This window comes from Gigantopelta aegis, chromosome 4, assembly GCF_016097555.1.
Source record: "Gigantopelta aegis isolate Gae_Host chromosome 4, Gae_host_genome, whole genome shotgun sequence".
NCBI classification, from domain to species: Eukaryota; Metazoa; Mollusca; class Gastropoda; order Neomphalida; family Peltospiridae; genus Gigantopelta; species Gigantopelta aegis.
Window position 1 is genome coordinate 108,596,061 of NC_054702.1, and position 17,599 is coordinate 108,613,659.

The 17,599-nt window shown below is 33.5% G+C and overlaps 1 protein-coding gene across 6 annotated transcripts in view; it reads right to left on the reverse strand.

The window, feature by feature from the left end:
* Nucleotides 1-17,599, reverse strand: part of LOC121371721 (ral GTPase-activating protein subunit alpha-1-like) — a 95,148-nt gene that overhangs the window by 37,501 nt on the left and 40,048 nt on the right. For all 6 annotated transcript variants that reach the window (XR_005957820.1, XR_005957821.1, XM_041497819.1 and 3 more), the window contains exons 21-35: nt 16,242-16,412; nt 15,202-15,375; nt 14,559-14,743; nt 14,135-14,233; nt 11,682-11,837; nt 9,617-9,748; nt 8,688-8,813; nt 8,124-8,182; nt 6,686-6,794; nt 4,039-4,149; nt 2,910-2,975; nt 2,233-2,343; nt 1,464-1,694; nt 934-1,083; nt 126-179 (exon numbers count right to left, since the gene is read on the reverse strand). Coding sequence is in view for 4 of the 6 variants with exons in the window: in XM_041497819.1 (XP_041353753.1) it covers nt 126-179; nt 934-1,083; nt 1,464-1,694; nt 2,233-2,343; nt 2,910-2,975; nt 4,039-4,149; nt 6,686-6,794; nt 8,124-8,182; nt 8,688-8,813; nt 9,617-9,748; nt 11,682-11,837; nt 14,135-14,233; nt 14,559-14,743; nt 15,202-15,375; nt 16,242-16,412 (1,934 nt within the window). In the remaining 2 variants the exon portion in view is untranslated. The remainder of the gene's footprint in view (nt 1-125; nt 180-933; nt 1,084-1,463; nt 1,695-2,232; nt 2,344-2,909; nt 2,976-4,038; nt 4,150-6,685; nt 6,795-8,123; nt 8,183-8,687; nt 8,814-9,616; nt 9,749-11,681; nt 11,838-14,134; nt 14,234-14,558; nt 14,744-15,201; nt 15,376-16,241; nt 16,413-17,599) is intronic.

Genomic DNA, 17,599 nt, shown 5'->3' on the forward strand with positions numbered 1-17,599 from the left:
GATGGATGGATGGACATCAAAAACTGTTCTTCACCTATTAAAACAAATGATTGAAGATAACAAAGAAGCAAAAGCTATTTGTTCCTAGTAAAATGAATTTACACCACAAAGTTGCATTAACTTACCATGGCAGGCAACTCGATAAATGAGATCAGGGATCTGTGGTTCATTACAAAGAACTGAAAAAGATTGAATTATATATATATTCTTATTTATTAGGGCACTCATAACTGGGGGGAAAAAAAAATACACCTGGATGACTTAGCACTTACAAACCAATGACTTTGTCAGTACTATATATGTCATCATGATTTGGCAAACATGAAGAGTTAGCATTTATGCCTCTCAGTTTTACTGTCAAATTTGCAATAAAATGTTGTTTTTAATACAATTCATTACAGATTTCTTTTTAACAAAATGTTTTTTAAATTCACAATGTATGTAAAGTGGTTTGAATTGTATATAATTGTATGAATATATAAAATTAAAGGCTTTTAGAAAAAACCCAGCCGAGTTAATAAATAGAATAACAAAATCAGTACCAATTATCAAACTTGTCTCACATAAAATAATTTTCATTTGTCATTTACTAAAGCTTGTGTAAAGTAAATATTATTTCACTCTAGATATAAATTTTATAATAACTTGTAACTTGTTTATTATCCTAAATTACACTGATACCACATTACAATATTATGGCTACTAGACTACTAAAGGTGGAAGTACATAAAAAATCGTAACTAAATAACAGCCAGATCTTTGTTAATATGGAGATACAATTCAGACAGACACATTGACATCATGTGTTATTCCGTTGGGTTACCCTTTTTGGATTTTTCATTAATACAAATTTATAAACATTAGTAAATGAAATTATTAAAATGTAAACAAATAAAATACAATGCCCACTTCATCAATAAACAAATGTAATACCTGTATGTTGTGAGCAGAAAAAATATCACTTTTGAGTTCGTCCTCGCTGAAATTTGGCAAGTCGTGGTGTTCTTGTGTATTGCTGTTCAACCTGACTGCTCCAGACCCCATGGGAAAGTGACACAGGTGGTTCACTAGGTGTGTCATCAACTGAAATTCAATTAACCTTTTTCAAAATAATAGGTAAACATTTTATACAAATCTTCATAATACAAGGATAGCATTTCACTGTAAAGGTAGAGTTAAAATTTAAGGATTCCCCTAAATTAATTCCAAAATTAAAAATTCCCAAATATACCTTACAAATTAATTCTTTACTCACAAAAAAAACCCCAATGATGCTCTTTTTCAATATCACAATCACTTGGAATCAGGGCAGAATCAAAGTTCCAATAATAAAAGTCAATATGTTTGGGGTTTTTGTCAATTATATCAAATGAGGCGATATTAATATCTATCTACCTTCTGATGACAAGAACTTCTTAAATAATGAGTAAAATGTTAGGTTTCTGAAGAAACATTCAACTTACAGTTCTGGCTGCCAATTTGACAATGTCCGTTTCTGGTTTTCTTGGTGTTTCAAAGACCGGGTCTTTTGGTTCGTCCACCATCTCGACTCCAGACTCATGACTAGACTGCCTGGGGGATCCACCGGGACTGTCACACATGTCACCCTCCAGGTCCTGCATAAAATCGGCCAAAGACTTACTTGAGCGGGTCAGAGACGAGGCAGAGTGACCAGTCACTGATGAATGCAAAATCTGCAAGATGATAATCAATAAGAATGCAAAATCTGCAAGGTGATATAATCAATAAGAATGCAAAATCTGCAAGGTGATATAATCAATAAGAATGCAAAATCTGCAAGGTGAGATAATCAATAAGAATGAATTTTTTTTGTCTCTTCTTCACAATAGATGAAGGAAGGAAATCTTTGATTTAATGACGCACTCAACTCATTTTATTTACAGTTATATGGCGTCAGACATATGGTTAAGGACCACACAGATATTGAGAGGAAACCCACTGTCGCCATTTCATGGGCTACTCTTTTTGATTAGCAGCAAGGGATCTTTTATATGCACCATCCCACAGACAGGATAGTACATACCACAGCCTTTGTTACACCATGACTGGAATGAGAAATAGCCCAATGGGTCCACCGACGGGGATTGATCCTAGACCGACCACACATCAAGCGAACGCTTTACTACTGGGCTATGTTCTACTCCACTCACAATAGTTGATCACCAACACCTGGGATGAATATTTTTCCGATTAGAAATGAGACCAACTTACCCTGAAAACCTTATACAGACAACTGCGATCCTCAACAGTGGACTCCATGAGCAGGGTAATTGGCATTTTCATGCACCACTCCACCATGCAGAACATCATGTCCACTATCAACTAGAAATATAAAAAAGAATGTGCCTTGAGGCAAACAGCAGACTTTATTGACATGGCCCCATATTTTCGAAGCTATCTTAGCTCTACGTTATCATAAAACCATCGAGGGCTATGACGTTACTTTGATACATGCCATAGCCTCACAATGATTTTATGATACTGTAGCACTAAGATAGCTTCGAAAATATGGGCCCCGATAAGATAAAAACTTGTGACGAAGATTTCACATTGTAGCAGAGCACTAGTATTCTTTATGAAGCTATCTGCACTTCACATCCAAAAGTTTTAAGTTGCATTTATCACCAGTTTGTGATGCAACAAGTGTAATACAAGAAGTGTGTTTAACAGCACTCACTATTTAATCAAAGTGCCAGTATAACAAATTTAAAAGTCCCCATACAACTTGTCACATCCATCATGAAATGCAAAAACCCCAAAACAAAACAAAAAAACAAATAAAGAGGAAACATTTAGGGTTTTTTGTTTTTGTTTTTTTTAACTAAGAGTGGCTATTCATAAAACAATAAGATTAAGACTTAAAATAAAAAAACAAAAAAATAGCTTACCCTTTTTTCCTCATCAGATCCCAAATTTTCATGGTTGAGTAACGTCGATATGGTCTGAGCAATAAACTACAAAATGACAAATGTGACATTGATGAAGCTAAACTAAACACATTATGTGACAACAATATATAGAGGATATTATATGAGTGTCCATGACAGACGATGTTTACGACACGAGTGCCGTAAACATCGTCTGTCATGGACACGAATGTAATATTCTGTTTATTACTGTAAAACTGTACTGCTAAATGAACATTCCAGTCATTGTTTACAATATAACGTTTCCTTAACGGCGGAGTAATGTTTGTTCATTACTGTCTTGAAAAACCAAATCACAACCCGTTCTAAAGTGACGTCATATTTATACGCCCATAAGTAAAGAGTACACATGTATCAACAGCTGTAAATTGTAAAACATGTTTATACCAAAAAGCAAACATGTACACAGTAACTGAATTAATTAGTAACGAGTTAAATGTATTAAGTAATAACCAGGAAAACAGTAAATGTTGTGGTTCACCTCATTTGCAATGAACCAATCAAGCTTACTGTTGGTCAAGCGATGGAGTCACAACACTGCTAGCTGCCACGTATTTTGATTGCGGATAAACGTTAATATTGAAAGTACCCCCGTATATAGCACCTGAAAAAAGTGAATGCACAAATTCGGAATTGGAAGTGTTCACAGCTAGAGTGTGAGACTGTGAAACGGGCTGTGAAGAGGACACACCATTATCACTCGTAGTGAAAATGTATGAATGAAGAATGTAGTATCTGTGGAATGTTGTGTCAGCCAATCAGAAATAAATGTACTTTTACAACAGCCAATCGTTAAACGACAATGCCAGGAGGACATACGATTTAGTTATGACATACGAGGGAAATCGTACGATATATATGACCCTCGTTATGCTGTACCTCGTAGGTAATAAAGTATATTACTTCACCCAGCTCAATTAACATTCTTCTTTGCAAAATGAATGGCTAAACATTTTTCTCCTTAAATAAAAGAACTTTATTCAAAAATATATATTCATATATTCCAATATGTGTGTAATCATCACTCACAAACACCAATAAAACTAGAATGTATATCCTTCAGTGAAAAGTATGAAAAAAAAGTTCTTACCTCCACTATGGTCTTCGGCAGAGATGGGTAATACTTCATCAGCTTACTGCAGTGATCACAGAGAAGGGTCAACATGTCAGACGCCACTTTGGCAGATTTCCGGTATCCACACTGTAACACAACAGTTTTTCTTTAATCACCACTTAACACAACAATGTATATAGGTTAATTTACTTAATTATTTAAGTTTGATAATGTTTGATAATGTCTCTATCAATTCACAATATTTTCTTATGATTCTGTTAGTCACAACCACTACTTTTCATAAATTGAATAATTGTGAACTCTAACACGAACCTGTTATATTTAAAGTTGAAGACCCACATAAATAAAATATGAAAAAACTTGGATGATTGTCTCTTCATAAATACTGACTTATGGCACATTGCCCCTTATTTCATGGACTGACCTGAACATCCAAACAGCCTTTGAAAATATTGTGAATTGATAGAAACATTTTCCATGAGAATATCAAACTTAAGTAATTCAGTAAATTAATGACTAAAATCTTCACCATAGAAAATATGTAAGCAAAAAGTTAATTTGTTGCCATAACAAAGTTACATCACAAAGTTATCTATAATTATGTGAAATAATTATTAAAAATTAATCTATAATCCGTCCCATCATTCTGTTTTTTGTAAATAATTTCAGTTTGGTTTGATGTAAAAAGAAACGTAAAAGTGTTTTGGAAATAACAGAATAATACTATTTTTGTGTTCAAATAAATAACTTGTAGTAAATTTTATAGTATAAAAAAGGTGTTCCCAGGAGACAGACTATAAGTTACCTAAGTTCTTATTTCATATTTCTTGTTTATTGATTAAATATAATTTGCTATTAATTTATTGAGTGTCAAAACCTAGACAAAATTCTTGAAATAATAATTTAAAAAATCTTTGCTATTCTTTCTTTAGCTTTTCACTTTTTTCTTCACAAATACTTAAACTAAACATACTTGTTGAACCTATCTACAGAGGCCACCTTATAACCTACACGCTTTTACAAGTAGGTGTCCTTCATAAACAGGTAAACTAGAGGTATTTGTATGGAGAATGAACCTCTAAGCACTTCACAGAAAAGTGCCTATTATTAGTAGTTTGTAACCAATTTTTTAAATGCCAAAAAATACCCCACATTCACTTTTAAGTGTACCACATGCTTTATAAAATGTTAAATGTGCAAAAAGAAAAATACTGTTAGAATTGTGTTATAGAAGATGTTAAATACCCAGAAAAAAACATCATTTCTGATAGACATCAACTGTTTTGGTCTATAACTAGCAACCCTTTAAAGGTGGCTTTAGACAAACTAATTACAGTTAAACTGACACAATTCTGACTGTCAATAATGATGACCCATTACTTTTTACGTTTCAATATTGCCATTTAAAAAAAAGAAACAAAAAATAATCCTTAAAAACTGTGAATTTTAGTGTTAAAATTGCTTACAGAAACATTTTGGAATACATTGCAAGCATATACATATATATATATATATTCATATTTCACTTGTGCAAATTTGTGAAAAATAACCTGAAATAAATCAACAGTAAACTGCATGTGGTAGGGTGGGTTATTGTGAAAATGAGGGCGTGTCGGGGTGTATATGAGTGGAGTATCAGAAATTACCTTCGTAGTGATACATTGTCTCAGCTGACCTCGAGGTTGGAGAATAATATTTTCCTGAAATGTTACCTAGCAAATCTACTTGAAGTGTTAAACACCACCTTCTCTCACCATACTATAGCATTGGTGAAATACATCTATAGTAGTGTAGGACACATTTCTTAAAATTATAAAATATATAAAACCGTCAGTGTTTGACAATAAATCAGATAATGATCTTGTTATCTTGTTAAAGGGACATACCCTAGTTTTTAAACACTAAGGCATATTTTTTACTATTATTGTCATTTTTGATAACTGAAACCATACTTTACTTAGATTTTATGGTTTAGATTATCAATTTCCGTACATTCGAAGTGTTTTTGATCATCCAGGTGTTTTTAATATCACAAAATGCATTTCTCATATTTTCAAAAATGCACGTGCGTCTGAGAAGTAACAGTTATGGAGTCAAGTTTTAGTCTATTATTAGAGGGTATATTTCACAATTTCAAAGTCACAGATTCATATTTCACTCAATTGTAACTTTATCCAAATGTGTTACATGTTTGTAGATTAACTAAACTTCGCGTTAATTTTCACGGTTTAAAACTAGGGTTTGTTCCTTTAATATTGTTCTGGCTTTGTACATTTTATTAGACTTATATATCATAGAAATGTCATAGTATGTTGCACCGACTTATTTAATGCAACAGATTTAAAGTATATCATGTGAAGACAAAAATATAATCGTGGAGAAAAAAAATTGGTGCACCAAATAAAATGATCTCGAACAACTACAAAATCTGTACATGGTTGAAATTTGACAAAGATGATGGATGACACATCATAACTGTGCAAATCGTCTCATAAATAATTTCTTGAAAACGATTAGCTTTTTTCCTTCATTACCACTGAACATATATCTTGTACAATATATGAACAGGAACATTTTTCCGTGAGTATATATTGTTGTTTTTAACAGAAATTGAAATAAAACTAACATTTGACAAAACATAAAATATAACATTAAAACTTACCCTGAGACTAGCCAGCAGAACATGGACACTTTCTTTAATCTTCGGGTGAGATGTGTCATGTGACAGCTCCTCATAGAGGAAAATCCCAACACTACTAACAGCAATACACCTGCAAATACAGAAATACATCTTTGTATGACGAGAAGAAACACATCTTTATAGGATAAGAAGGAATACATCTTCATATGATGAGAAGAAATACATCTTTATAGGATGAGAAGAAATACATCTTTATAGGATGAGAAGAAACACATCTTTATAGGATGAGAAGAAATACCTCTTTATAGGATGAGAAGGAATACATCTTTATAGGATGAGAAGAAACACATCTTTATATGATGAGAAGGAATACCTCTTTATAGGATGAGAAGGAATACATCTTTATATGATGAGAAGAAATACATCTTTATAGGATGAGAAGAAATCCATCTTTATACGATGAGAAAAAATCCATCTTTATATGATGAGAAGAAACACTTCTTTATAGGATGAGAAGAAACACATCTTTATAGGATGAGAAGAAATACATCTTTATAGGATGAGAAGAAATCCAATATATGATGAGAAGAAATATATCTTTATAGGATGAGAAGAAATCCATCTTTATAGGATGAGAAGAAATCCATCTTTTATAGGATGAGAAGAAATATATCTTTATAGGATGAGAAGAAATCCATCTTTATAGGATGAGAAGAAATCCATCTTTATAGAACGAGAAGAAATACATCTTTATAGGATGAGAAGAAATACATCTTTATATGACGAGAAGAAATACATCTTTATATAACAAGAAAGATTTTGTGTCAAACCTTATGTGGATAGTTTAGTCGACATAGTATTTATACTGTCTGAGAATGAATTTAAACTCTTTGTTTTTAATATACTGTTGTACTTCTAATGTCACCTGTCACACTTTTTGTCAGAGATGAAAAAAGGTTACTGTTTGTTTTGTTTAATGACACCACTAGAGCACACTGATAAATTTATTATCTCCTATTGGATATTGCAGTGTTCAGAGGAAACCTGCTACATTTACCCATTTGTACTCTTGTATAAACGTTTTCTGACTGGACAGCACATACCATGGCCTTTGATATTCCAGTGGTAGACTTTAAGTCATGCTGTTTAGCATGGGTGGCTAGCCAAATTTCGAAAGAGCCAAAATCAAACTATAATCATCAGAATAATGAGCCAAAGCAATTTAAAACAAGTCATTTCAACTTCTAAACATACAAGGGAATCCACTAGACATTATGAAGGTGAAGCAAACAACCCTGCCGCAGAGTTTTGGGGCACTGGTTAGGACTGGGAAGAAAAAAAAACCAGTGGGTCTATCAAGAAGGTTCAATCCTATGATACAAGCACCTAAGACAAATGCTCTACAGACAGAGCTAAACAGCGTCCCACTTTGTGACATATGAAACAACAAACAACTTACCTAGCCAGACCAGCTGGCTCTCGTTTTCCTGCTTTCAACAATAAATTAATGATATGTTCCTGGAAAGAAATCAGTTTAATAACTTGAAACAATATACATTTTGAATTCGCACGACCATTTTACTAAAATAATTAAGCAAGTTTACACATCAAACAACAGAAGCATGCAGGTACATACATCATTAGGTATTGTTTTGCAATGGCTGTTTCAGAAGCTGCAGTCTCGCTTTATCATACTATAGCATCATTTGCTAATGCAAAATATAAACAGAATTACAATTTTAATAAACCCGTACGAGTATCATCAACTGCATTCAAATACTATGCTTTTTAATGCCTTGTAACAAAACAAAAAAGTTATATTAAACCCAACTTTAATATGCTAAAATGGAAAATAAATGTTTATGTGACAAAATTGCCCAATATATCAAAGAATAGCATACAATTAAAAAAAGTGAATGTGAATAGTCTATTCTAAATGGTTAAATAATAAAAAATATATATAATCAAGATTGCAATTTTAATTCCCACTAAATCCAAATGGTGTCATTTTTTGCTTACATACCTTCAAGTCTTTAGATGATAACTGTGTCATGTCCATTGTGTTGGGCTGTAGTACTGGCAGCTTATTAAAATGATTGGAGAAACACAGCAATGAACCAAGCACCGACACAGCTTCTTCACGCGGTGGCTACAACAAAGTTTGATCGTAGTTTCAGTTCACAATTCTTAATATCAGTCATGTGCTTCTAGTTAACATGAAATATGATTATATCACACATTTGTAACATAAAAATTCATAATTTATAAGTTTAACACAACCACCTGATTTTTAAAAATAAATCAGTTGTTACCAATAACTTTTTTTTTTTAAATTACATTTGAATGGTTTAATATAATCATCAACTGAAGACTTAAAAAAAATATTAAAGGTATATTGTCACTGACCTATTTAATGGCCTAACAAAGTATTACCTGAACAAAAGTAATTCGATTTGTCAGTAAATGTACTTTATTCAACCATCTTCATAACCACCATACTGGCAATGGTCCATAATTCAAAAGCTAAAATTGCTGAGTGTTGGCATGGATTTCACTCCATCATGGTTCAGTTGAGGTGATGCGATAGCTAGATTTGGTTTCCAATAATTAATGTAATTTTTATTTAGTATCCATTTTTAGAGAAATACGGTCCTTAAATCCGTGACAGTATGCCTTTAAGGTAATAAAATGTGCTATGAACCTGTAAACAACCATTTTCTTTCAGAATTATGTCACCTCATGTGACATCATCTCAAATATTTTATGTTCTTGTGCAAATTTTGCTAACCAAGCTTTTATACTTTATAACTGGAAACTTGGCAAATAAAGTTTAATTCCAATTCAGAAAGTTACAAGAATAAGAATCTTCACCATAACTATGCTACTAGTACTGAACTATTTGTTGTTATCTACGTATTTCAATACTAGCTAAACTAGTGAGGAGAAACCCACCACTTTGGCATCAGGTGAAGAGATTACTGTTCCTGCAGCGTGGATGAAGTCCAGGATGAGTAAACTGCTGCCAGGCAGGGCCAGCGAGAAGGGTTTTGTTCCACAATGCCGCACCAACACATTAACCACATCCTAAATGGGGGAAAAAAAAAAAAATAATAATAATCATATTAATACTAATACAATAAAATAATTAAATTTTCTTTGCGTATATACACTTTAAGGCAATCTGATTGGTCCAGAGATAAATACTTTTTTTTGTTCATATCTCGATAAACTGAAAAAAATTACGCCACGCCTACAACCCCCCCCTCCCCCCTACTGACTCGCACTACTTTTGTGCAACAAGCCGGATTATTCACGCAACCTTATTTAGATATTTTGAAGAAAATACACATGAAAGCTACAATTTACAAAAGCAATAATTTAAAAAAATGCATACGATAAATTGATGGAAAATGCTAGAGCAGAGTAGACATGCATTGATTTTTAAAAAAACCCTCTTCACTGATCATGACATGAGACTCGGTCGGTGGTCAAAGAAATCAGGTAGGAAACTTCACGCCTGTAACTTACTTGTAAGCAATGTTCTACAGCTGTTGGCGAAAATTAAATGCTTCCACAGACAGCATAAATGTTAAGACACGTTTCCTTCATTCACTTTCATAAAATATAAACTGAACACGAATAGGACAATTCCTTTCAATATAACAAAATGATCCGTAAAAATGCACAGCAGCTAGATAAAATGGCGTCGCTTATCAAAAATATGTCATTTACCAAATGACGTTATTTACAAAAAATCACCCGATTCAAATAATAGCGAATGAATGTTTGCATTGTTACGCGTCATAAGTATCAATGAGGTTTACACAAACAATACTACAGGCATATTTAAAGCTAAACAAAATAATTTCAGTTATGTATTGTTAAAGTATGCACATATTTTTAATTATAAGATTTGACTGCAATTATTTTTTGGTTCATGCAAGTATGAACCGAAAAAACGACGTGCACACTTTTGTATGACCCACTAAACCGAGTCATACAGTGTGCACATTGTTTTTTCGGTTAATACTTGCATGAACCAAAAAATAATTGCAGTCAATTCTTAAATAAATAAATAAAAATAAATAAATAAAAATAATAATTTAGAACATAGTACAAAATGAGAGGGGGGAAACCATTACTCAATGTCTTCGTCATAAGTTCCAGGGTGCACATATCTTGTACTGTTACGAATACATGCATAATTATTAGGAAATGTTAACAACATGTATCATTAAATCTTGAAATCTTTTTTTTTAATTATGATTTTTGTCCAACTGCATTACTCAACTGCCTGTCACTAATAAGCCATCATGACTTTCTTTACTTACTTATAAATATTTGACCTGCCTATATCCAATTAAGATTCAAGCACATGATTTTATATTATTTTTAATCCTATATATGATTATAAAGTTCTAAAGGCATGGTTTGGCTGTTGTGTAGCCAACCATGTTAAAATAAACCATATATGCACAAATTTCACACATAGTTGTCTCTGTAATTTATTAATAATAAAAAAAAAAAACAAGAAAACCCCCCCACAAAAAACAAATACCCAACTAACTTTCAACTTGTGCACGCAACACAAAAAACGTTTTACCCGCTCAGCGCATAAAATTTGGCACAAACGATTTTGTCGTTCGTCTGTTGGTTATGCAAAACCAATATCAACATAAACGACAGATTGTTTGTGCAAAAGTTGTTATCGCTCGTGTGCTGGCTAATATCATCAATGTTTTGGAGATATGCGTGCAGTGGGAAATCCCTGACCTAGATGTACATCATATGTGTTTGATGGTAATGTTCTAACCAGCTTTTCCTCCATTGTTCAATGTGTCCAGCTATTTCCTTCATGACCACTGTCTACTTTCGTTATAAAATGCTACTTATGTTAGCACACCACTGACATATTTACAATTTACGGAAGTTTGCTGAAATTCTCAAACTCCTGACGTCATGATATTCGGTGTTTGAAGCTTTTATGGGTAGAATAGAAGAATAAATATAAACAAACCTGGTCTACAGAGATGAGTCCTTGATGCAGTACGTAAATAAACTGAGAGAGGACATCCTTGCTGGGTTGAACATCGTGTCGTCTCACAAACATCTGACAGAGCAGCTGATACGCCTTCAGTTTGCCATTCTTGTATTTCTGGCTTAGTGTAAGGCACTGCAGAAAAGAAGACAACTGTAAGTAGCTAGAATCACAGAATAAATATTAGTCCAAAAGCTACAAAATAATTTTTGTTTAATTTCAGAACATAAAATATAATCTGGAATTTGTCTAGATTTACTGACACATTAATATAGTTTGGTTTAGGAAATATGTCTTCATTAAAAAATAATTCCAATCTCTAAAAATCCCTTTATTATAAACCCTTGGATTGGTCAAATTCGTATCACGTGATGATAAAAACGGGCATTCATAGCACCATGAATCTCAGTTTAGCACTATTTTTGGCTATATAGCCGGAACTACTTTATGAATTATGTCAACAAAGGAATTCCCGAGGAATTTCCTTGAGATTCTATTTTTAGACATCAAACAGTAATCGTCTGCTGTCGAACTTCTAAACATCTTCACATATAAATTATACCATACAAAATAGGTCGCTTCAGACATTTTTATTAAAGGTTAAAAGTTATTGAAATTACTTACGTTATATGTTTATAGTGAATTCAAAATCCCACAGCTAAAAATCTATTTTGCCGATCCCAAAAAAGTATATAATTCCAATGGAATTTGGTATTTTACAAAAGCGATTTCAAAAACAAAATTCAGTCAGTTCATGCCAACCATTAGCAGTAACGCGCATTCAACACATAGTTTCTTAGTTTGCGCGCCACTGCGATGCAATCTTTAAACGAGTCGGGTTTTGAAACTAGGCATATCCATGTACATGTCGGGACACAGGAACGAAGCTTCAATTCGAAGCTACAACAGAGAATGTTCCACTTTCCAAAAACGAAACATGAGCATGGTACTGTCAAATCTCACGAATACTTGTGTCACACATGAAGTCACACATGCCAAAACCATCCTGTTGCCACTTCCACAATTACAAGGCCAGTAAACACAGAAACTCGAGACACACCTGTTTCATCCATTTCCGGAAACATTGAAACCACTTTCTCCATGTCAAATCTATCAACACATGGAATTATCACGCACTCAAAATTTTATAACTGTAATTTCAACGTCGTAATTGGTAAATCTGGACAGTAATCAAAAAATGACGCCCATCCACAGTTCGTAGTTAAATATTCATACACCAACCGCTTCACATATAAATTATAGCATACAAAATATGTCGCTTCAGACATTTTTATTACAGGTTAAAAGTTATTAAAATTACTTACGTTATATGTTTCTAGTGAATTCAAAATGTTTTTAGTTGGTATTGACATTTAATGCAAACAATTAATATGAATTGTATTAATGATTGTAACATTGTCATTCTCTCATTTGGCTATTGACGGAAAAAGCCGAATCACCATAGGGATTCCGCTAATGTTGAGTATGAATTTCGTGTTAATAAAATAGTAAATAGTTGGAAAATAGAGTTCACTTTTTATTTTAAAGAGCTTTACATAAATGACATGGTTATGTGTTTGGAATTATACTTTAGTATGAATGGCGTAGCGCTAACGCGCTACGCCATTCATATAGTGTGTAAAGCGGTTTTGCGTTTCATACTAGCATGAAACTCAAAAAATTTCACGTTCAATTCTTAAAAAGAGAAAATATACATGTATCCTTTTTACTACAGAGTTTATTTTATCACAGTAATTGTAATGAAATGCATGCATATAGTTGGTGCACAATTAAAAAAGATATTAAAATAACTACAATGCATACATGAATCTGACATTTAACTGAAAACACAGATGGTATGCAAAAAAAGAAGAGTTGTTTAAACACCTCAGGAGCACTTGATTTATTAATTGTCGGTATTGTTTGTCAAACATTTTACAATTCTGACATATAGTCTCAGAGGAAATCTGCTGCAAGGATCTTTTATATGCACTTTCGCACAGACAACTCAGCACATAGAGCACTGATAAACCAACCATGGGGCCCTAGTTGGGATGGGGAACACCCGGTCAGAGAAGCATCTCAGGCAAGCACTCTATTGACTGAACTTGATTCCCCCATCGATGTCATTCTGTTATGTTATGACTGTACATTATCTCAGCTTTTGAATACTGGTAGCATAAAGATACGATCTCCATTAATATCATCTAAAGATATAAACGGTAACATGTCTTGAATACCAGTATTTAACAGTAAAGAGATCTAAATCAAGGCATCACATCATGTTCCTTTGCTATGTTAACTACCTGTTTCATTTCCAGTTTTTGTTATCTTTTAAAAGATGTGTATATGCTGTAAGATATTCGTCGAATTCAGAAAACAAGCAAGTCAGATTCCTAATGCAGAAATAATTATGTCAGTACTATCTTTACCTTGAACACCCAGCTTCCGAATATTTGCTGTGGAGGGATTAATTCTGGAGGAGGTGGTGTGGAGGTATTATCTTGGGTTACTCCAAGGTTTTCTCTCAACTAGAAAAGAAACCAAAACTATAAACATACCACATTTACAACATTAGTTTTGGACCATCTGCATAGTGTTTTTGCCTGCATTTTCAATTTCCAGTCCACATATCCATATATAATTAACTGTAATATGTACAGCAAAGTCCAAAGTTTACTGAACTTTGATGATCAGAGATCTCATTAATCCGTACATTACTTTTATCTAATAACTAAATATAATATCCACATGAACATACAAACATAAAAAAAGAATAAAAGAGTATGTTTATGTTTTGTGAAAAGCATATTTTTGTGGACATTTACAATAGATAAAAAGTTCTTAAGACCTCACCCTGATGAGAATAGCCAAAAGATCACCAAGGTAGTCGAAAACAGTCTCGTGGATGACTGGGTCCTCAATATTGTTGACGTCACCTAGGCAACCGAGCATCCGCTTCCACAAAACAACAGCCACATCAGGTGTCCAGCCTGACAGGGTACCACCAGCCATCACACTTCTATACTCTTGAGTTGAGTCTGAAATATGACAGTCACTCTTCTTTATAAACTGAGGTATTGAGGATTATAAGACTCCATCATATGCGGTCATGTGGGATAGAAAAAGTACACCCGAGGTGGTGAAAATTCCGACCTGGGACGAGGCTTGCAGAGTCCCATGGTCGAAATTGTCACCACCGACACGTAATGTGCATGTTCAGAGCAGGCTGTTATAGCGCATGTCTGTTTTGGGCGCAGGTTCTGACCACTGCCATCTCCTTTGTAAAGACAGGACTTTGCCATTAGCAACAAGTGTTAATTTATATACACTTTCCTGGACAGGACAGGACTGGAGCTGTGATTTTAGGTGTTGAAACTGCTCATCCTACGTAACAAAGCAGTACTTTTATCTTTGTATTTAACACATTTTTATTTCTATACCCAATTACCACTAGCACCTATCAGTGTTAGTAAACAAGTAAATGTAATCATCTAACCTGCTCTCGTTATGATTGCCTCGTTTGATCCTTCCACCATGTCAATGTGCAGACTGTCGCGGTCCGGGGTTAGACTGTCGTTGCGAGGCTGGTCGAGAATGAGCTCAGCTACTGGGGACGGCGACCGTGATCCGTTCGGCGAGTGTACAGATGTTGGAGATGGTGTGTGAGAACCTATGGTAAACATATATAGTTAACATCTGAACCTGTATTTAGCACTTAGTTTGAGAACCTATGGTAGATATCGGTACCATATCGTAAACAGTTAAACCTGTATTTAGAACTTAGTAGTCAAAATAAATGCCTACTTAATATAGATCAATTTATAATGTAATGGATATGACTTTTGTACTAAATTAGTTATTAATTAATATTTCACAAGTAAAATATTGTAGGCCTAGAAAACAGAGGCCTGGTTAACAGATATGCTCACTGGGACATGTATGACTAATATTAAAATAAACTGTCATCATAAAAATAAGAAAGGCAATATTTACTGCCTTGTTTTGCATTTAAATATAAATTATTAAATTATTTTAAAACCTTTTATAAAAAGTTCCGTGCGAGATGACACCCATGTATAATATATATTAAAATAATAATAATAATCTTTTAAAGATGAAACCGCCATACAATTTTAACAAAGGTTACTTCTAAGTTTCTCAAATCAAATCCAGTCTCCTTTGTAAATATTAAGAAGCTGAATACTATATCTCTGAACTATGAAAGTATCCTTACATTTAACAACCATGTCTGTGCTGCACTTGTCTAAACTGATATAGTCATGACAGTATTCACACAATTTACATTTGACAACCATGTCGGAGTTGGACTTGTCTAAGCTGATATAGTCATATTACTCTTCACACATTGCATATATTATGTACAATAAAACTGTATCCAAATTCAGATAAGAATGTATCCTTACTATGTCAGAGTCGCACTTGTCTAAACTGATATAGTCACAACATTATTCACACAACACATCTATGTACAATAAAAAATGTTAAAATTAAATTCTTATATGAATGTATGCTTACATTTGACGACCATGTCAGAGTCTGACTTGTCCAGGCTGATGTTGTCCATCTCTGACTGCGCACCCCCGTCTGGGTTGATTCCGCTGGCGCTGGCAAGTTCCGCTGTACACGTGGTCGTCAGTTCAGCCACCTCGTGGTCTTCCACCGCAGCGGAGGCTCCAGATATCGAGTCTGAAATCACAGAGTATGGTTTTACATAACGACAGTATAAACATTCATACAGGGCTTGAAATAGGGAGTAAGATATGGCCTGCTGTTATTTGTTTTTAAATATCAGACCAATAGAGGACAATAAATGAGTTTCCAGTTATTATCAAATTATGTCCCGAGTGAAATAATTTTCACTTGTCATGAGCTAAAGACAAGTGAAAATTAATTTATGAGGGACATAAATCTGATAACAACTGGTACCGAGTTTGTTATTTTATTTATTATTCCAGCTACTTTGGGTTTTTTAAAAGCCTTTATTTTCTATATACAGTGGCTACATGTCCGTGTATATAGAAACAATGTAAACCATTTTACATACTGTTCCGGGCATTGCTTTCACTTTGTATTTTAATCAGTTCACAGATAATTTTCAAAAACCAAAGTTCTCTATAGTCTGTAATAAAAAATCTATAATTAATTGAGTTAAACTACCATTTTATTTAATGTTTAAAATTGAAACCAGAAAAATGTAAGCACAAACGCATTAAACTATGCGACATCATTTTGTGTTCTTTGTCAAATAGTGATGACGTGATATTTAGTACTGTCAAGGTGATTGGTTTGTCAGATTGTCCAATAGTAGTGTAATGCAGAATATTTCCCACTGAGAAAATATGAAAATTATTTTGAGTGACTGTTGGGCTAATAAAAATAAATATGTCCTGCTAGAAAAAATATGGCCTGCTTGAAGTAAGACAGCACAGGTGAGTGGAGGTTTTGAGACAGTGTGTGGAAAGTTAGGACCTCCGAGATGTATTTTAGAGCATTACAAAATTAAAATGTAACAGAATCACGAGCTCAGTCTCAGCTAAATAGAAGATGAGATGATCGTACATACATGCCTCTTAAATATGACCTGTGATTTTTATTTTTTATTTTAGTAAGTGAATTTTTATTTCACCTGCTAGTTCTAAAAAATGGACTGCTTTTCACAGGCCGCTATTTCGAGCCCTGTCAGAGCACAATTCACCCAGACAACATATCGATGTGCAATACAACACCCTACAGCTTTCTAGTAAAGTCAGTTTAAACACAATACATGAAAAGTTCTAAAGCATCTATTGTAACAGCCTTTTTTGTTTTAAACCTTTGTTTCAACTTCAAGCGTCAAGATATGACTAATAAAATAATTTCAGTTGACACTAAAT